Source organism: Camelus ferus, chromosome 34 (assembly GCF_009834535.1).
Source record: "Camelus ferus isolate YT-003-E chromosome 34, BCGSAC_Cfer_1.0, whole genome shotgun sequence".
Taxonomy (NCBI): Eukaryota; Metazoa; Chordata; class Mammalia; order Artiodactyla; family Camelidae; genus Camelus; species Camelus ferus.
The window spans coordinates 20,291,886-20,312,698 of NC_045729.1; the positions used below are offsets into that span (position 1 = coordinate 20,291,886).

The 20,813-nt window shown below is 44.8% G+C and overlaps 1 protein-coding gene across 8 annotated transcripts in view; it reads left to right on the plus strand.

The window, feature by feature from the left end:
• Positions 1–20,813, plus strand: part of ADIPOR2 (adiponectin receptor 2) — a 42,701-nt gene that overhangs the window by 10,719 nt on the left and 11,169 nt on the right. For 4 of the 8 annotated variants that reach the window (XM_032473485.1, XM_032473487.1, XM_032473490.1 and 1 more), the window contains exons 2-3: positions 8,183–8,460; positions 19,641–19,760. In XM_032473485.1, the coding sequence (XP_032329376.1) occupies positions 8,269–8,460; positions 19,641–19,760 (312 nt within the window). In that variant the 5' untranslated portion in view covers positions 8,183–8,268. Of the gene's footprint in view, positions 1–939; positions 960–2,201; positions 2,317–8,182; positions 8,461–19,640; positions 19,761–20,813 lie in introns of those variants that run through there. The other 4 variants (XM_032473489.1, XM_032473486.1, XM_032473491.1 and 1 more) reach the window with 4 other exon arrangements.

Below are 20,813 nucleotides of genomic sequence, written 5' to 3' on the forward strand. Positions count from 1 at the left end.
CCTAGCCAAGCCCGATACCTGTCCCTAAGCACAGATGTCCTCTTTCAGACTGTGCTCTTGGTTTCTGCTCAGCCTGCCCAGAAGTTGATCTGTGTACTCACCGTTTTCTCTCGTGCGGCAATGAGGAGAATTGGACTTGACTGTGTACTTGTGTCATGTTGGCTATGGCGGTCTGAGACAGCAGTGTAATTTTGCTGATGGCATGTGTCAGTTAAAGTAGGATGAAATTGATGTTTGGCTTATTGCCCTTTGCATCATTCTTTGGATTTACGAAAACTAAAGATAAACTAAGAATGTTTATAGCTGTTAATGTGGCAGGTGACTGGAGCTGTTTCAGTTCGGCATGGGAAAGAATTAATACTATTATTGCTGTTAGTCATTGTGTATGGGATGTTAATATGTTTAGGTTTAAACTTTGATTCTTCCTAATGTGGCATTCCTGAGAAAAAGCTATGAATAAAAATATTACAGTTATATTAGAACTACATTTCAGAACAATTTTGAAAATTCAAGGTTAGAATATTACTCTACTTTAAAATTTTTTCTTAACACTTTCAGTACTTCTAAATGTTACGGGGTCGATACATCTAAAAGATGAATCTTGCTTGGCCAAATGCAATACTGGACACTGTTGGTATTTATCAAGTCTTTGCTTCCTAAAGAATAATTTTCTTAAATGTCTCAGCAGTTTTTCTTGCAACCTTTTTCATTATTTGCATATGTGCTTTTGCTACAAATTGTATTCACCTAGCTAGTGTAAGTGGTGAACTTACTTGATTGTCTGCCAAATGGGAGAAGGCTAGAAGTCTCTTTCTTAATAGAGGATAGATGGGGAAAGTGCTCTTAACCAAATGCAGTAAGCAGACCTTAAGTAAGCAGGCAGCATGAGTTGATGAGGTGATAGCATTCTAAATATGGATACAAATACTTAAACATAAGCCCTGCTACTGGAAAATAAGGTAAAATTTTAATTTGAGACGAGTCAACTTGGTGATCATCTGCCTAGCCGGTGGTTGTAAGACTTGGGATTTTTTTACTGTCCTAAGTTGATAAGTACTTGAATGGAAAGAAGAGCATTGTTTTCTTGTAGTTGTTCACTTTGGAGTTTTTGAACTGCTTAAAGTCTTTAAAAATTTTCTGAGTCACTTTTTCATTTTCTAGGCTGCCTGAATTTGGAGGAATATTGACTTTTTATCCCTTAAAATACATGCCTTCATTTTAGTGGTTGACCCTGCTTAGGTTATATTGCTCAGGAGATAGGTCCGAGTTTGGTTAAAATTTCACTTAGTTTCTGAAAGTACTAGGGAACTAATTTGACTGTGTAAGCTTTATTATTAGATTTTTGTGTTTATATTAGAAATACATGTTTATATTGATGAGTTCATTGCTGAACTGTGTCATCAGTCCCTAGAAGGGTGCCCAACACAGAAACTGTACATAAATGTTTGTTAAATGAAAAGCTTCGTTTTTTTACCTTATGGTGCTTGAAACTGCCTTTATAGTTTTTTTTTTTTGGCAAAAATCAGAAATGTAGTTAATTTATGGACTATAAATAAGTTTTAAGAAATGTTTACTTACTTCAGTATAATAATAGGGTCCTTCTGCTGTACGCCTGCTCTTCAGGGAGTTGATTTGCAGCTCGTGTGGTTTAAATCTGGAGCGTTTGGTGTTGAATGAGAAAGTGTGGGCTTCTCTCAGTCCGCTTTGAGTTTCGGGCTGCCTTGTGACATGCAGCTCTTTGTAACGGTGCTGTGTGAGGGTACGGAGCGACAGCTGAGTGCAGCTGAGCTCCTTCACGTTCTTGAAAACAAGCCTGTTGTTCTCCAGGTGGCCACGTCGCACGTTTGAACTTGGAAACTCAGAGAAACTTCAGCGTCTGCCTCCGACCAGCTCTTTGTTTTCTTTCAACATCTTAGAACTTGACTTTGTACTTTTGGGGACGTGACAAAACAGTCTACTTATATATTTTTTAACTGAAGATTGAAACAATTGTTCTGGTCACATTTATGGTAATTGTCAGGTTTTTGAAAGGTCAAATTTGTTAAGCTATAGTTTACACTTAGTAAAATTTGCCATTTCTCATGTGTGTACAGTTCTATGAATTTTGACAAACGTTGCTGAAGGGTTTTAAATGGCTAAAGTGGACTTGATATCCAGTGGAAAGGCCAGCGTAGCAGCTCAGCAGATAGCCCTTCATATCTTTTTATCACTTTGGAAGTCTTTATAGGAAGGTTCAAGTTGGACCTTTTCCACGGACAGCAGGAAGAACCGGTGTGGTAGGCTCTCCCTGGCTTTCCCCCAATTCTACTTTGCAAGGTAAGATTTGCCTGGTTTCTGTGGGTGGGATAGTTAGAAATTAGAAGAGGTTCCTGGTGATTTTACTTAAAAGTTGCCCTACTTAATGCTAGGAAAGAAAGCAGTGTCAATGATACAGCATGTTGCCTGGCTTTACAACTTCAGAATAATCTTCAAAAACTGTTGTTTGGTTTGAAATGTTCTTTGTGCTAATAGCAGTTAAGATTTTATGAACCTGAAAGCATGATAGTGCCTGTGTTAAAAATCGGTGTTGCTGCTTCTCACTTGTCAACTATGCCATTTTTTAAGGACTGTGTCAGTAACGTATGTTGGGAACTTTTCCCATTTAATCAGTTATTCTTTTCCTAATTATCAGGTTTTTTTGATTGACAGTTTTCTATTCAGATATGTTCTGGGTGGGAAGAATTTCAGTTTTAATCAGTCATTTTATTGCTTTTGGTATGTAGCAAGGCTACATGCTCCTCCCCATTTCTTGACTGTTTCTTAATATTTTCAATATTGTTGTAAAGCAGAGTCCGGTCAGTGTTAACTCCTGGTTTTGTCACTTAAGTGCTGTCATGCAATTATTCAAGAACAGCTTGTTCGTGGTGGCGTAGAAGGTGGTGGCTGAGAGCATTAACGGGGTGTTAGGCAGACTGGATTGATTAGATAGATCAGGCTGCCACTTACCTCAGGCCAGTTATTTATAACCTCTCTGGGTATGTTGTCATTTCCAAAACGGAGGAAATGCTTGCACCCATCTTCCAGGGTTGTTGTAAGGGTTTAAAGAGATAATCTGTGGGAAATGCTCTTTGCAAGAAGTTGACGCTCACTGCATGTTGGCTTTTCGTGTCACCGCCCAGTCCCACCCCCCATCCAGCAAGGATTTTTAAAATCCTTCTGTGTATCCTGCAGAAGGATACAAAAATGGATTCCAAAAAAGGGCTCTCTGACCCTGAGGAGTTTTCTGTTCAGGAGGGAAGACAGGCATGTAAACAAGCACGTGGGAAATTCTGACGGGCTCTGTAATAGAAACTAAACAGGTGCTAAAATAGAATTAATAAGCGAGAAGAGTAAAGGGGTTGTGTCAGGAGATGGGGGAAGTCAGGGAACTTGGTGTCTGCCCACGAAATTTCTCTGAAGTGGGGGTGGTAATCCGCTCCTTACTTACGCGGCACGTGTTTCCTGGGTACGCCTGCTGTCCGCCAGTGGCTGCTCCAGGCGCTGGGCGTGCAGGAGTAGAGATGTATACTGCCTCTTCTCTCAGCAGTCTCCAGCCCCATGGGAGAGGACCGTTAGCAAGCAAAGAAATGGAAGTGTCAGAGACGGGCTGTGACCGAGAGGGACAGGTGAGGCGGTCAAGAGTGACTGAGATATGTGGTCAGAGGACGATTCTTTGAGGAGGTGACCTTTACGTTGGGATCGGCACGTGGGGATGGGGCCAGCCTGGGGAAGAGCTGGGCCGTGGGCTCCCCAGGCCTTGGCATCCAGGCTGCGTGGAGCCCTCGGAGCTGCGGCGGTCCTTGTGGCTGAAATGTAGTGGGCGAGGGCCACGTGGCTCAGAAGGAGGCCACAGAGAGGGGCTAAGTCAGTTAGGGTTTCATAAGCCGGGCAAGAGGTTTCCTAGGTGTAAAGGAAAGCCATTGGAGGGCCCCCAGCAAGGGCGTGCCTTTTGGTCAGGACCACTGTGCCTGCTGTGTGAGGGCTGGGTCTGAGGGGAGGGGGGTGGGACACAAGCTCAAGACAGGTGAGAGATGGCGTCACCTTGAACCAGGAAGTGGGAGTGGAGAGAAATAGATGCGGGCTGTTTTGAAGACCCCCCGCTCTTCCCCCATCACTGTAAAACTTATTTATTTATTTAGCTTTTTATTGAGGTATAGTCAGTTTACAATGTTGTCTCAATTTCCAGCGTACTGCACAATGCTTCCATTATACATGAATGTACATGTATTCATTTTCATGTTCTTTTTCACCATAGGTTACTACAAGATACTGAGTATAGTTCCCTGTGTTATACAGTATAAACTTGTTTATCTACTTTGTATATTTGCAGTCAGTGTCTGCAAATCTCAAACTCCCACTTTATCCCTTACCTCCCACCTCCACCCTGGCAGCCACAAATCTGTATTCTATGTCTGTGAATCTGTTACTGTTTTATATGTAAGTTCATTTGTCTTTTTTTTTTTTCCCCTAGATTCTGCATATGAGTGATACATGGTATTTTTCTCTTTCTGGCTTAATTCACTTAGAATGACCTTCTCCAGGTTCATCCATGTTGCTGCAAATGGCATTATTTTATCATTTTTTATGGCCGAATAATATTCCTTTGTATAAATATACCACAACTTCTTTATCCAGTCATCTGTCGATGGACATTTAGGTTGTTTCCATGTCTTGGCTATCGTACATAGTGCTGCTGTGAACATTGGGGTGCAGGTGTCTTTTTGAATTAAGGTTCCCTCTGGATATATGCCCAGGAGTGGGATTGCAGGGTCATATGGTAAGTCTTTTGAGGAATCTCCGTGATGTTTTCCGCAATGGCTACAACAGACTGCATTCCCACCAACAGTGTAGGAGGGTTCCCTTTTCTCCACACCCTCCCCAGCATTTATCATTTGTGGACTTTTGAATGATGGCCATTCTGACTGGTGTGAGGTGATACCTTATTGTAGTTTTGACTTGCATTTCTCTGATAATTAGTTATACTGAGCATTTTTTCATGTGCCTATCGGTCATTTGTAGTAAAGATTTTTAAGTGTTAATTTTAAGAGGTCCAACCCCTTTCCTTGCCAGTTAGTGTGACAGAAATTTTCCAGCAAGTTTCTCTAAAGACTTAAGCCAGTCAGGGTAACACATCTAGTACTTATTTTTAATAGTGATTTAAAAAGAGAAAAAATAGCTACTACTCAGAAGAAAACCTGGTACCTTTAGTAACCCTGCTGGTCTCATTGTTGAAATAAACTTTACCGTCCTAAAAAATAATCTCATTTCACTGTTAGTAGTTCAGATTTGCATGCACTGTGTTGACGGCACAGTGGAGGCTGAAAGCGGAGGTGACAAGGGGCAGCATAGCCACGCTTCCGTGTAGAACGTCTTGTGCCGCTCGCGGTTCCGGTTCCATCAGGCGAGAGCGTGAACTTGACACCAGGAATGTCAGTAGCGTGCGCCAGCTTGGGACGCGCACCTCAGCGTGGAGTGGCAGGCTGCACTGGGGTCATCTCAGTGCACAGCTTGCAGGTCACCTTGGGGTTGGCTGCTTTCCCTTCAGAGGACAAACCATGCGACATGTTTTGCAGCCTGTCCTCTACTGCTGAGCAATCTAATTATAGAGCTAGAAAGCGCTACCACCAGGCAGAAAGCCGCGCCCCACTCGCTCTGTCCCAGCTAGTACAAAGGGACGTTACTCCACTGGCCCTTAGAATCTGAAGACTCGATATCCTAATTTTTGAACAACCTTAAAGATCCATGGCAGATGGCGAGTCTTTAGAGAACCATGCTGGAAGGAAGATCTCTGTCACATTAACTGGAAAGTGGTTGGCAGTGTAGGAATTTGAAAAACTTACCGTAGTATTGTCTTTCTTTCCTCATCACCACTTCCTGGCCTCCCAGAGATTTTAATTTACAACCTTAGATCTGCTCTGCTTGCTGAAGGTGCAGGGGTCGGGTTGCGTAGGATTTCCGCATCTGCTCGTAGACTGAGTACCCCTCAGCCACTTGTCCTTCCTGCCAGCTGCTTTCTGTTCGTGTTGGGTTCCTCGCCCCGCCCTGCCGCAGCTCTGTGTAATACCACATGGTGGTCATAGAAGCTTGACCAGTGAGAATTTTCTGAGGAAGAGATGAACTCTTCTGATAACACATGATGGTACTCTGGAATACTTTCCATCTCTCACCTCACTCCTTTTTACTGTTAAGAATCTTAGAGCAAATTAAAGCCTAGCTCCACTTTCCCTAATTTTTACTCTTCATAGCAAGACAGTCACTTATCTATGTACAGCTGGACAGTTTATTTTTCCAGCTGCTCTTAGAGGCTAACGGCCTTGGTCACGTTACCTGATCTCTGAGCCTCAGTTTCCACATCTGTCAGATGGGGGGGGGGTAGAATACCTCAGACGACTAAATATAAGAATTATGTGAGAGAAACTACGTGTAAATTCTTTGTACAGAATTTAGCTTTATATATCTGCAATAAATTTTAGCTCCTTCTTTCTTCCATGAAACACAATGAAGTGGTGGGTGTGAAACAGCTTTGTGAGCTGTAAATAAATAAGTAAATATAAATCACTAGCATTGTTTCCTCTTTCAGAATTGGGTATTGATAGCATAGTTTATGATCTGAGTGCTTGCTTGGGCCCTTATGTGACAGGCACATACCCAGGTTTGCTTATCCTTAAAGATTTGTATTTGTTTTTGTTCTAAAAACTTTAGAGGGCTCTGGAGAAATCCACAGTGAACTAAAATGATTTATGAAACTAACAGTTGGCTAATTCTTACTCTAATTCGAACTCTTGAGCTAATTCTCAGTTTCACGTAGGTATATATATGAACACTCCTTTACCTTTTTTTTTAAATTGAAGTATAGTCAGTTACAATGTGTCACAAAAAGAGAAAGAAAAGTACCGAGTGATACCACTCATGAGGGATCCAAAGACAAAAAAGGAGGAAAGAGAACACTGCTCGTGAACTCATCTGCAAAACAAAGACTTGCCAGCAGAGTGAACAGCCTTGTGGTGGCGGGGGTGGGGGGTAAGTCTGGGAGTTTTGAGATTTGCAGATGTTAACCTTTTGCCGATTTTTAATGGCATCCAGGCCCTCCCACTTTGCCCTGCTCCTTCTCTCCCCCAGTAAGAATTTTGAATCTCATGGGGTTTATGTGCATAGCAAGTCCCCTGGCCTCTTCCTGTTTTAGTCTTTCCCGTTGGATTGGCTGTGATAATCACCTTATTTGGATATGTAACTTAAATCTCTGAAATTTTAAGCTTTTGTACTGTGAGTTAGGAGGTAGAGGGTGAAGGATTTTTATTAATTTAATTATTAAACTCCCAGGAAACTTACTGCAGTCCAATTTAGAGAAATAGCGATGGTTTCTGGAAGTGTTTTTTGCTACTTAATATTTGAATGTCACCTGTCGTATTTATTAAACATTTAGGTGCATCGTGCTTTCTGGGACTCACAGGGGTGTGAAAGGCCTGAGTACTGCCTTCCAGGGCAGTCTAGTTAGAGTTCAAAGCAGGTAAAAAATATTGGCGTTTCAGACATCAAGCAACTTAAATCAAAATGTTACCAATAATATATGCCACTTCAGTCAGAGACGTCGTCTTACTTATTTCGTAGAAATATGGTGAATTTTGGTTTCCTCACCTGTGAAGTAGAAATAAAAACAACAGGATGGTTCATTGTGATGATTTAAATGAAACTGGATATGTAAAACCTAGTTGCAATACATATTCGTTCTGCGGTTAGGTATGTTTTTTAATTGAGAAAGTATGGCATATTGTAAAAAAAAACAAACAAACAGGCAGAACAAAATGAAAACTAAGCCTTCTCACTCCAGACCCTAGATTCGTCCCTGTCTGCTTCTGTACCAAGAACACAGTTTTGAGAATCTAAGTAGTTATTCTGTGTACATGTATACTTACTTGCAGTTAAATATTTTTATAACATATGAATGCGCAGATGTTAAACATGTCTTTTGTATTCTGCTTTTTTCATTTAAAAATAGATTCTGGCAGTCCTTCCTGTCAACAAATACAGGGTTTTTAAAAAATACATGATTATTTTATTGTTCTTAATGATTATAGAAAATTCAAGTTTTAATGTATAGTAATACAACCTGTGTCTTCCCCCAGCACTCAGTCAAATATATTAATTCAAAGCTTTCTCTCCTTAGGGTCACCTCACTATCCTAAAAGCCCATCCTCCCAAGAAGCAGGGACAGAAAGAAAGACCTCTTTGTAAGAAAGGCTTGGGTATCCCATGAACGAGACAGCAGAACACCGACTGGGGTACAGCAGGACTCCAGAGCCAGACATAAGGCTCAGGAAGGGGCACCAGCTTGATGGCACCAGCAGCGGTGAGGATGGCGCCCACCACGCAGACCTGGGGCCCGTGGTAGAGGCAGCTGCCCTTTCTTCCTCTCATAAGAAAGTAAGTTCAAGCGGAAGGATGGTAAGTAAAACAAGCTTGTGGGCATGTGGCTGGAGGGAGGATATTGAAAGAAGTGTGGGGACTTTGCTAGAATGAGGCCGGCCTGAAAAGCGGCCTTGAGCACGTTTGTGAGTTTTGTTCAGGACAGTTCGAGGTCTCTTACTCTTAAACCAGCTAGGTGCTAGTCACGCCTCTTCTGCTGCCACTCAAACCTGTGCTTACGCTGTCCTGTCCTGTCTACAACAGGACACGGGCTTTTGTCGCTACCGTATGACCCTTACAACGCTTTAGTGATGGCATTGTCACTTCTATTTTTGGAGAAAATAATTGCTTTCTGGAACTACAGATAGAGTTCATCTCCAGTGCATACCTTGGGAGTCAGTAGAATTGTGGGAAAAGAAGGCAGGTTTTAATCTTTCGCTTCGCACAGAAGAGAGCAGCTTCTCAGTTCCTCAGGCAGCTGCACCTGGAGCGCAGTGTGAGCGTCGTTTTGCCCTGTGCTTCGGAGCCTTGCAGTTAATGTAGCATGTTGTGCTGTGTTTCCAAAGCAGTTTTTCTCAGACTGGTGAGCCCTTTGGTACTTTGTGAGATGTATTTTGGTACTAGAGCAGTGTTAATTAGACAGCAGAGAGGGTAAGGAAATTGAGGCGCATGTAACATACGTTTAAACTATGTTCTTTGATGAAATTGTTTAGTTTTGTGTAGATAGATATGAATACTGCATACATTTCTTACTGAGGCTTGTAGTCAAAAGCATTGAAAGCCTCTACTTCGAACTGCATCTTTACCGTCCTAAGAAATAAGCTCATTGGGTGGGTAGTAGGGGTGTTGGTTTGAACTCCAGAGGGTTGTCTTGTCTTTCCAGGTCTTTAGTAAGAATTTCACAAGAGCACTGTAGAAATAACGGAGTATTGTGGCAGGAGATTTAAGGTTATTTCTTCTTTTATTCTTGGTAACACTCTGTAAGCTAACTTTATACTCTTGGCTAGATGGTGCTACATTGAAAGATGACTTGTGTCCTTTTGTGTACGTGTGTCCCTACTTGCACAGAACAGATTCCTAACTTAGAGGATTAATAAAAGGTTTGCTTACAGTAAGTTTAGTGTGATTTGGCCTTCATACTAGCATCACTGTTTTAAAAGAAGTTTCACAGATACTTGGGGCAAGGACTTCCTTCCACATTAAGGCTTTGCTTTCTTGTTGACCTTTTACAACATTGTGTTCTAGCAGCTGACACGTCCCCCTCCAGGCCGAGCAGCTTGAGTCTCCCTCAGGTGCTCCCAAGGCCAAGGCAGTTGCTCAGCCAGCAAGCACTACCGCTGGGGTTACCTTTTCTCTTCACTGCAGTGAACACACCGTGTGAAATCGCCTGCCCTGAATGTCAGTGTGTCCAGCCCGTCATTGCTGGCTGTGTGCACGTTGCTGTGTCGCAGACCCTCGAACCTTTTCACCTTGACAACCGAAACCCTGTCCCCATTTTCCGCACCTCCCAGCCCTGGGCAGCCACCGTCCTGCTTTCTGCTTCTGTGAGCTGGCAGCTGTAGGTGCCGCACACAGATGGAATCACGCAGTGTTTGTCCTCCTGCGACTGGCTTCTCTCACTGCGCAGTGTCCTCAGGTTGGTTCTGTGTTGTACCAGGTGACAGGACTTCTTTTTGAAGGCTGAATAGTAGTCGACTGATACGTGTATGTCCACCCACGGATGGTTGTCTAGGTTGTTTCCACCTCTTGGCTGTTGTGAATCCTGCTCGAGATTTCTCTTCAGATAACATGCTGTAGTTCTTTGGGATGAATACCCAGAAGTGGGATGACCGGGTCATATGGTAGTTCTACTTTAATTCTTTGAGAAGCTTCCATACTGCTTTCCGTGGCGGCTGCAGCATTTTACATTCCCATCCGCAGCGTGCGAGGGTGCTGACTTCCGCACGTCCTCATCAGCGCCTACACTGTTCGCTCTTTTGATGATGGCTGTCCTGGCAGGTGTGACCCGGGCATTTCACTGCCATTGTGATTTGCATTTCCCTGATGATTAGTAAAGGTTGAGCTTCCCACTCATACACCTGCTGGCCATCTGTGTGGCTTTTGGAGAAATGTCTATTTAAGTCCTTTGCACATTTTTAAGGCTTTTTTTGTGTGTGTGTGTTGAGTTACAGGAGTTTCTATATTTTGGATGTTTACCTCTTATCAGATGCATTTTTAAGGCTTTTTGTGTGTGTGTGTGTTGAGTTACAGGAGTTTATATATTTTGGATGTTTACCCCTTATCGGATGTGTGGTTTGCAGATGTCCTCTCCTGTCCCACAGGCTACCCTGTCACTGTCAGTTGTTTTTGCTGTGCAGGAGCTTTGCAGTGTGACGCAGTCCTACTTGTCCAGTGATATTGGTGTCATTCCAGAATTTTTATTTTTAAGACCTTTTTTAGAGGAGCATTTTTTTAGGTTCCCAAGCAAAGTCGGGAATGTACGAGATTTTGCACATAGGCCCAGTCCTCGCACTTGCCTCGCCTCCCCCACGATCAGCATCCCCACCGCAGTGGTACGTTTGCTGTGACTGAACCTGTATTGGCACATCATGATCAGTCAGAGTGCAGGGTTTACGCTGGGGTTCGCTCTGGGTGCTGCGCATCCTAGGGGTCTGGACGAGTGTATAATCGTGTGTGTCCATCCGTATGGCATCGCTGCTCTAGAAATCGTCTGTGCTCCCCCATCCATGCCCTGTCCCCTCCCTGATTCTTTAGATAGAGTGGTAGAAGGAAGCCTCTCAGGGGAGCATGTTTGAGATGAGTGAGGCCTGAATGATGAGGAACCAGCCACGCAGAGACCTGGGGGAAGAGGAAGCAAGCTGAACGTTCTCTACCTTGTTCACGAGCTGCAGCCACCCTGGCCTCACTTCAGTTCGTTAAGTGGGCTGGACTGTGTCCAGCTTCAGAGCCTTCACGTGTGGCTCTTTCCCTGGCCTGGGTGTTCTCACATCCATACCTGTGGCTGCTGCTGCTGCTCCTCAGTGCTCAGGTTAAGTATCCCTTCCTCAGAGAAGCCCTTCTCAGGTCTCTGTCTCCACTGTGTCCTGGTGCACTGCTGTCTTTAATCCTGCCTTCATGTTCCCCCACAGTACGTACCTCTCTCTGTGTGTGTGATTAGATGGTTTAGTTCTTATTTTTGCTTGTAGACTGTATGTTCCATGGTGGAAAGAATCTTGCCTTTTGTTTGCCCCATCCTCAGATTCTTGCTCAGTTTTTGATTCTTGGTGGGCGTATAACATATGGTTGTTGAATGAACTTACCAGTAGCCAATTCAGAGCTCTTTGTCAGAATTGTCTCAGGCAGTTTTCATAAATAAAGGTACGGAGAATATGGGGTGTACTATTCTGATGTTCCGGGAAACTTAACTCGTGTGTGTAATCCAGATAGACTCAGTGCGCTGTGTCATTCATCAGAGGGGCAACGATAGCGCACGCTTACTGAGCCCTTGTGCTGTGCGAGGCAGTTTTCTAAGCAGTTTCGTGGGTGCCATCTCATTCCTTCCAGAGTAGCCTTCTGGAGTGGGTATCAGCTGCATCTTTGTTTTACAGGCCAGGACATGGAGACCCCATTGGCTTTATGTGAGTTACATGCTGGGACTTCTGTTGGAGGATCATGCATTTTTTTCCTTCATGGGGGCTGGATTTTCTGTTCATTGGTTTATTGTCAGAAGTGTGATTTGGTCATTCCAATGGTTATTTGCCTTTACTACATTTTAAAAGACTGTGTGCACAGATGGCCACAGCTGTGGAAGGAGACCCCGTGGTGCGTGGTAGTGATCATCCAGTTAGGTGCCTTTGCTCAAGCGGCCCTGTTTAATGGCTGCTTTTATCACTTGTACCATGTTTGCTTGTATCTGGCAAAGCCATTTCTGTCCGGTAGATAATCTCCAAGGAAGCAGTTTGGTAAAAGAAAAAAAGCAGGGTTTTTGGGTTCAGAGAGACTGGATTTGAATCCTTGGTCTCTTCTACATAATTATTTCCCACTGTTTTTGAGTGGGAGGGTCCTTAAAAGAAAAAACAATGACAACCTTGCTGAAGTATGTGCATGTAGAAAAGTGCGTATACTGTAAGTGGGTAGTGGGATAAACTTCTGGACACACCTGTGCCACCAGCACTCCCAGAGGCACCCGCAGTGCTCTCCTCACCCCCCACCCGGCCCAGTCTGCCTGCTCCCCTCCCACACAGGTGGTGTTATCTTGACTTCTAATGGCGTAGATAATTCTGCTTGTTTTTGTGCTTCATTCATTAGAACCATTCAGTATTTACTCTGGTGTCTGGCTTCTCTCACTCAGCATCGTGTTTGTGAAAGTCCATTTGTATTTACTTGGTGTAGCAGTAATTTTTATTGCTCTCTGGTATTCCTTTGACTATACCGCATTTTATTTATTCATTCTGTTGAAGGCGGTCTGGGGTGGTTTCTCGTTTGGGGCTGTAAAGATAGAGTCTCTGAATATTCTGGTGCTTGTCTTCTGCTGAATACAGGTGTGTTTCTGTTAGCTGTGCACCTGGGAGTGGAAAGCCTGGTTCAGGAAGTAGCCCCTTTCCTCCTTTAAATATCACAAGTATTTAACATTCCCCCTTCATGATAGTTGTGTTGTTAATATTAGTTTGAAAAAATAGATGATAGATACTGACTATGAGTTTAGGTCACCTTAAGTGAATGTGTGTCTAAGTCACTACAGCGTTACACACGAGATAATGTCGTTAGGTCGGGAGTCAAAGTATTACCTTGAGCCGTGCAGTTTGCCCTGGCTTCCGTTTCTGAATTCACCATGCTTGCCCTGGGTTTCCACATTAACAAGTGGGAACAGAAGTGCTCCTCCGAAGGTAGTTACGGGGGTGTGATCCCTGCGTGCAGCACTTAGCGCAGTGTGTGGCGTGGGGTTGGCGTGCAGCGAGCAGTAGTTCTGCTGCCGTGACCGTGCTTTGTGCTCACCTGATGTGACTGCAGTAAACCCTGATAAACACATGGGACTCAGCCATCTGTCTCAGCCATCCTTGACTGCAACAGCCTTTTCACAAAGGTGATCTCTAAGTCTGTTATCTAAATACTGACCTCTTTATCGGACCTTTAACTGTCCACATTGAACTGATTTAGCCTGTTTCCTCCCTCACCAGCTTTTCCTTCTGACTTCCTAATTTCTAATAAATAGCACAGACTTTCTTTCAAGTACCCAGACTTGGTTCCTAGAATGTGACAGTGCAAGGAACACCAAGAGTTGTCTAGTAGATGTATGCACGCATTTGTTCTTTCTAGAGATGCTTTTAGTTTCTTTACCACGCGGTGGCACTCTGGGAATAGAGACAAAACATGGTTTCTGCCCTAAAGCGGCTTATTATAGTCTAGAGAAATAATAAGTCAGTGCATTTGTGCTCCGTGCGGTGTGATAGTATGCACAGGGCGGTGTGATAGTATGCACAGGGCACTGTGGGAGCAGCACTGCCTGCAGCTGGGCACCTGGGAGGGAGAACTTGGGTTGCAGGGTTAGCTGAGAGGACCGAAGGGCCTTCCAGGCAAAGGGAACAGCAGATGTGAAGACCCAGAAGTAAGAGCAGCATGGAGGGGGGGCGCAGAGTACAGCTCAGCGTAGAGCGTGTGCTTAGCATCCACGCGCTCCTGTTCAGTCCCCAGCACCTCCATTAAGATAAATAGATAAATAAACGTAATTACTTCCCCCCACGAAGAATAGAGTAGCATGGTTCTTTTAGGAAACAGTAGTAACAGTAGCTGACGTGTGCGGAGTCTCACTGGTGTGCACTGGTGTGGGAGCCACAGGACGTTCGGTGCAGCTGGAGTGATGGGTGAAGGGTGCGAGGAGTCAGAGGTCTGGTAGCCAGGAAGCCCCGACTAGCGGGGCCAAAGATCCAGACCTTCAGAATCCTGGTCGTGTCCGTCCACCATCCAAAATCCTTTTTGAAATGTGTGCTGTTGTATGGTGCTGGGAGTGGCCAGAGCCACTGGGCCTCTGACTCTGAGCCTTGGCTCTTTTCGCTGTCTTGGCTGAAGTTTTTAGTTTGTGTTTTGTTAAGTTTCCACAGACAAAAACACAAAAAAGCCGCTTCAAACCAGGCTACCCCAGTCTTTAGTTTTATGGCTTCGTTTCATATCTGAATTTTCAAGGTATTAAGTTGAAAAAAAGAGAGCAGCCTTCATGGTTGTCCTCCTCTTCCTCTGCTCCAGATTCTTCATAAATGGGGATTAGGAGCCAACTTTTCTTCATTCAGCCCAGGAGTTACTCTCTCGAACTGAACTGCTTTCACCAAACTTACAAGAAAGCCGCCGTATATTAGTTTATCCTAAGAAAGCTAACTCGTAAATAGGCTCCTGTCTGCCGATTACTTCATTTTCTTGAGGAGGTCTGCTTAGGAAATGTAGTTGTGATCAGACAGAGATGCTTTGTAAGAATAAGAAAAAAAGTTGGGTGATTTTAAAGCTCTTTTCCATCAAGCTTTGATGGAGGTGACTAGTCGTCGCAGGCCGAGAGCGCACGTATTTCTAGGCTGGCCAAAATGAACGTTCCTGCAGACCCGACGCTGCACTCACTCTTGGGCAGTCTCAGAGACACACTCAGCGGTGCTCACTCCCTCGGCTGCCGTCTTTTGTGGAACTCTTGATTTCCACTAACCCGTTATGTTGTTAGTGAAGTCAGCTTTCTAATACCCTTACTTCACATTTCAGATTTCTAAACTTAAGGCTGGATTCAACCTGTCAGCTTTCCAAAAAGACCATCAGAATAACCTGTTGATCGGACTAAGCCAAGTGTACTGCTTCCTGCAGTAAGAGTGAGCACCACCCTGCAGAGTCCTGGTGTTTTAGAAAGGAGAGGCTGTGGGTGGCTGTTTGCAGGGTTTGGGGTCTGGCTTTCGGTGGTCTAAGGCAGCCCTTCCAATGCAGAGAGCACGTTGGCCTTGGGCAGTTTGTGCTGTGATAGTTCAGGGCTGGTGAAGCAACTCTTGGTGAGCAAATATTTGTTTGATAAGTGAGCAGGTTTGCCTAATTCAGCAAGTTATTATACCGAGGAGCTGATGGAGCAGTCTCAACTTGAGTGAATTTTTGAGAAGTTCCTAAAGCTGATAATAAAGGTATCTACTGGTTTGTATCCTTACCTTCCTGGGCAAGAGCTTCCTGAGTGTGTGATGAAGTCGCGCTGACGTAGGGGCCCCAGACCTTCGTCCTCGTGTGTGAGTGCGGGCGGGCCCAGTCCTCACTGACTTCCGTGCGGGCCGACCGCCCAGCCCTGGGTAGCCTGCATTCCTTGACTTTTGACTTCTAATTGTGGGTGGTACTGCGAATGTGGATCTCTGTGGCTCTTTGCCTACTGACTTCAGCTAGTGTTGAAGTATGTAATTTGTGTCTTGCGATGGTGCTCTTCAGTGCATCCTAAGTTTTGGCTGAACTGAGCTGGTCTTTTCCTCAAAATGGAATTTTTTTTTCCTTTTTCCTCTTTTATTTCATCTTTACAGGATTCTGCTCCTCATGCAGCCTTTCCTGGGCCCCATGCTCTCTGTCTTAAAACTGAATGTACCTTATTTCTGTTATGGTCATTTATGGGGCTCATTCAGCCCCCTGTTAAGGTGATAAGCTCATGCAAGACAGAGACTGTATTTTACTTACCTTTAAAAAATCCCTTTTATAAGTATTTGTTAAACTGAAGTGCTCTGTTGAACTGAGTTGGGCTAGAGCAGATAAACGCCCAACAGATTGATGAATTATTTTCATGTTAGACTGATCTTCAAGGCCTTTCATCTTTATCACACTGGTTCTCTTTTTCAGAGGTAAAATATGCTGTGGCATGTACAGCTTCAGGTGTACAGACCCCCTCATGTCTTTAGATCCGAGCTTCTCAACCACTAGTGACACTCCGGCCCATAGTTCTTTGTTGTGAGGAGCTGTCCTTGTAGGATGTTTAACAGCATCTTGGTGCCTTCCTGCCACATGCCAGTAGCATTCCCACCACTTGTCACAAGTCAGAATGAACCCAGATAATATTGCCAGATGTCCGCTGGGAGGGCGTGGGGGTAAAGTTACCCCTAGTTGACACCAAACTGCTTTAGACTTTTAAAGTATTTTCTTAATTTCTTTCTTTCCTTTCTTGCTTCCCTTCTTCAGTCTGACCGTCCCTCTGTTGCCAGATAGTTTCCAAATGCAAATCTGGGAACACGCAGCTTGCTGCACCTTGCGTCCTCTATAAACGCTCAGCTTTGCCTGCAGGACAAAGTCTGAAGCCCCTCAGTATCCGAAGCTGCCTCCATTCCTCGCTCTTGTTTTTTTTTTTTTTTTAAAACATTTTATTGAATGATTTCAACAAACATTGTATTGAGGGGTAATTTAAAGACAGTAAAATAAAATAACTCAAATCATAACTGTAGCACAGGGACGTGTGTGTGACGACCGTGCAGGTCAGGATTCGGATTGTCTCTGTCATTCGGAACTTCCCTTCCGCCCCTTCCCGGCAGCGCCCCTCGCTCTACCCACCTCCCCTGGAAGCTCCCTCACACGGAGCTCGGCTCGGGTCTGTGCTCATTGCTGGCCTTGGCGGGAACAGATCTGTGTGACATAGTCTCTTCACAGTCAGTTCCTTTGACTTGGCGTGTTTCTGCTACTCGCTGGTGTGATTTTGTGTAGTTCTTTTTTTTTTTAGTGAGGAGTAAAGTATTCGATTATGTAAATATCACACTTGTTTACCCAATTTTTTCCTGATAGATACTTGAGTTTTTTCTAGGTTTTGATATTATGAATAAAGCCGCTGTGGACCTCTTGACCTTCTTAAAAATGGATTGTAGCAAAAAGTATAACGTAAAATTTTCCATTCTAACCTCTTCAAACTGCACAATCTGGTGCCGTTAGTTATATTCACAGTGTTGTGCAACCGTTACCGTTATTTCCAGGATTTTTCATCGCCCCAAGAGGAGTTGAGGAATGACTCTTAATTCCCTCCTCCTCAGCCCAGTGCACGGCCACCTCATGTTCACTTTCTGTGCCCGTGGTTTCGGCTGTTCCACGTGTTTCACGGAAGGAGTTGCTGTGTGTGGCCCGTTTCACTGAGCGCGGTGTTCTCGGGCTTATCCACGACTGCACTCTTGTGACTGAGTGACAGCCTGTTGCTGGCTCTGCCACGTCCTGTGTCCTTCCTCTGTCCATCGGCACTTGGACTTGGATTGTGTCCATACTGACCTGGGTTTGCCTCCCATCACGTTGACTTTTGCCGCTGCTGTGCTAAGCGCTGTGTTTTTGGATGCATGCTCTTAGCTTCCCCTGTTATGTCTGACTGGTGAATTCGAAACACGTTTTCGGATGGCACCTTTCTGTTAAACCTCCCAGCAGTGCCGGAGTTCACTTTTCTCTTTTCTGTTTGCGTCATCAGACCCTTCCATTCCGTTGACCAGTTCATTGCGGTGGTTCCTTGCTTACGGGTGTGTCCTCTCCACTGGGTTGTGGCACCTGCTCCAGTGTCCCCAGTACCTTGCGCATCGTCATAATAAAGAGCGCCGCTTACTGAGGGCCTTCTGAGTCCTAGGCCCTGAGAGAGTTTCCTGTCCATGATCCTTGATCCTTAAAACAGATCTGCAGTGTAGATTCAGTATCGAGAAAATCATTTTACACACGAGGAGACTGATGCTCAGAGAGATGGTATTTAAGTTTGTCAAAGATTACAGCCTTTATCAGTAATCAGGTTTTATCTGGCTTCACTCACTCAGTCCATTATGGCAAGCCAGCTTGTTTCCTGTTCTCTGTTTGACATTCAGATGAGACCACACCTCTTAGGTTCTGAACGTACGTTTCCTTTTTGTAAGCATGGATTAGCACTGCTGAGACACAGCTGCCCCCCCTCCCCCGCCCCGCTCCCTGCCATTCATTGCTCTTCCCTGTAGACGTGGGGATGGGGGTGCCTGCCCCGGGAGCACCCTGTCCTCGCTTTCCTTCCCTAGGTCTGCAGGGTCACCAGTGAGGCTGGCTACCTGGCCCTGTCAGCGGTCCTCCACTGACCCAAGGGCACGTAGCCTCGCTCTCCATGCGAACTGGCTGTCAGTAACCACGTCGATGTTTCAGACTGTCTGCAGCTCAGTCAGGTTCACTTAGGATAGTACAGGACACACTCAACTGTGGTTCCCTGTGCTTACGTGTAGTTTTATGGATACTGCTGACGTGATTTATTTGTCTGGGAATCAAGATTGAATCCTTGTTTCTGTTCCTCTGTGTTCTCAGAATCGAGTACATGTTAAACATGCATAAGTATTTGAGCTATTTTATACATATATATGTTTATGTTTAATAATTTAAAATCTAATTTCATGCTGTTTTGTTTTCATATAATTGATGTTTTAATGGAATTTTTATTTTAGTTTTATATTTAATAAGACACGATCCCTTTAAATTTTTGTTTAATCTTTTAAAGCATTAATGAACCCAGCCACTTTATAAGTATATAAAATATTGGCCCAGAGCTGTCTTGGGAGCCATGGGGAAGGAGAGACACACACTGAATCTAGTTTAGGAAATGACACACTAAAACGTAAAGTTCTGTAAACATGAAGTAAACAACATCAGTCAGTGGGACGGGAGCTGTGAGCAGCTTGTCAGATGAGCAGCCCAGACCGAGGTCTGAAGGGAGTCGGAGGAGGTGGGCTTGCTGTGGGTGGGGGCACATTCTCTGGTGACAGTGGCTTGGTTGCAGGAAGTGAAACGCTCTTAACTATTACAGCGGTTTGTGGCCCTCCAAAGGGCCGCAGTGCACATAGACAAACACTGCATCTGTTAATTGAAAGTTCACAGGGATGGGGAAGCAGTCTGAAACATGCTTGAGGGGTGGGGGCAAGGAGGGAAGGTGGAACCTTCGTGAAACAAAGGTTGAGAAACGCTGGATTCTTGGAGAGTTCCCCCTCCCAGTAACCTGTCACCTTTATATGTGTAATAGTATTGTGTGGCCTGTGAATATAACTGAAAACAGAGGTGAGCTGTTGTCACAGTCCATCTGTCTGTCCGAGAAGAATCAGGCAGCCCTCGTTCATTTTCAACGCTCATGCTTGTCTGATAAACTGACGTTACTTCCTGTGTTGTTACTCGTCTGAGTTCTTGTTTTGACCTTCAGAGAATTTCATTACAGTCCTCAGGGAGAGTGTGTTGTTGGCCTCCATTGGCTCCTGGTCCCGACCCTGATGGTTTCTGTGATTGCCTTGCAGAGCCTGGAGGAGCAGGAGTGCAGAGATGAGGCGTCCCAGGAGGACGAGGGGTTCATGGGCATGTCCCCCCTCCTGCAAGCCCACCACGCAATGGAGAGGATGGAGGAGTTTGTTTGTAAGGTAAGGTGCCCGCCCTGTGCATTCAGCCCTTCCCAGACAGAAACCTTTAAGGAGACCGGGCATACCTTCGCCCTTGGCATGCTCTGGGGAGGGGATAGCGTGTGGCGAAGCGGAGACTGAAGCCCTGTTGCAGGCACAGGATGCAGGCACAGGACATTGTGTGCCTGCAGCAGCCATGATGACGTGCTGACAGGCCTTGCTGACCACTTAGACAAGACACAGTGAAACAAAACTGGGGGAGTCTGATGCCTGGAGGTCCTAACGTGCCATCTGCAGGTCCCTTGAATCTGCTCGACGATGAGAGCGAGGGGCCTTCAGGTAGGGGGTCCCCAGGTCATCAGGCTCCACGCACGTCTAGTGCTCACTGCAGCTGGTGCATTCTCTGATTTGTTAGGACCTCTGCGGGGGTCTGGTAGCTGGAACTGGGGTTGTGTATGGTCAAGGACACTGGTACAGGTCACTTGATTCATCTGAGCTGCAGGAGTCCTGGCAGGTATGATCTAAAGTCAACGTCAGTCAGTCTCTGTGTGTACAGATTCACTTACTAAGTATTTCTGAAGAACTCTTAATCATTTGGAGAAAAATTTTTTGTGACACTTAGCTTTTTTGTGGGTGTTATGACACCAAGACATTTTATGCATGTGGTCTTAGTTCCTGAAAAGTCAATTTAGGTTTTCCTACATTCATGATGGCGCTGGAAGTAACTGAGGCCAGGTGCCTTAGAGTACTGTACTTGGGACCAGAACTCATAAGAGAGTGTTACAATCTGAATACAGGCATCCCTTCTAAGACAAAGAGGTGGGTGGGTGGGGAGGGATCTAAACATTTATGGGTCTGCTTGGGGCCCAGGAAGTTTTAATCAGTGTTTGAAAATTGGTGAAGACAAAGCCAAGCAAAACAGTAGACCCGTTCTGGTAATCACTGTCTCAGGAGAATTAGCAGAGAGATACAAAAGATACAGTTTGTTTTTCAAAAAGCAAGCTTGGTGTTAAATCTCCCAAAGCTGAGTATTTAGTGACTGACCATTAGGGGTTTTTATGTTTATGGACCAGT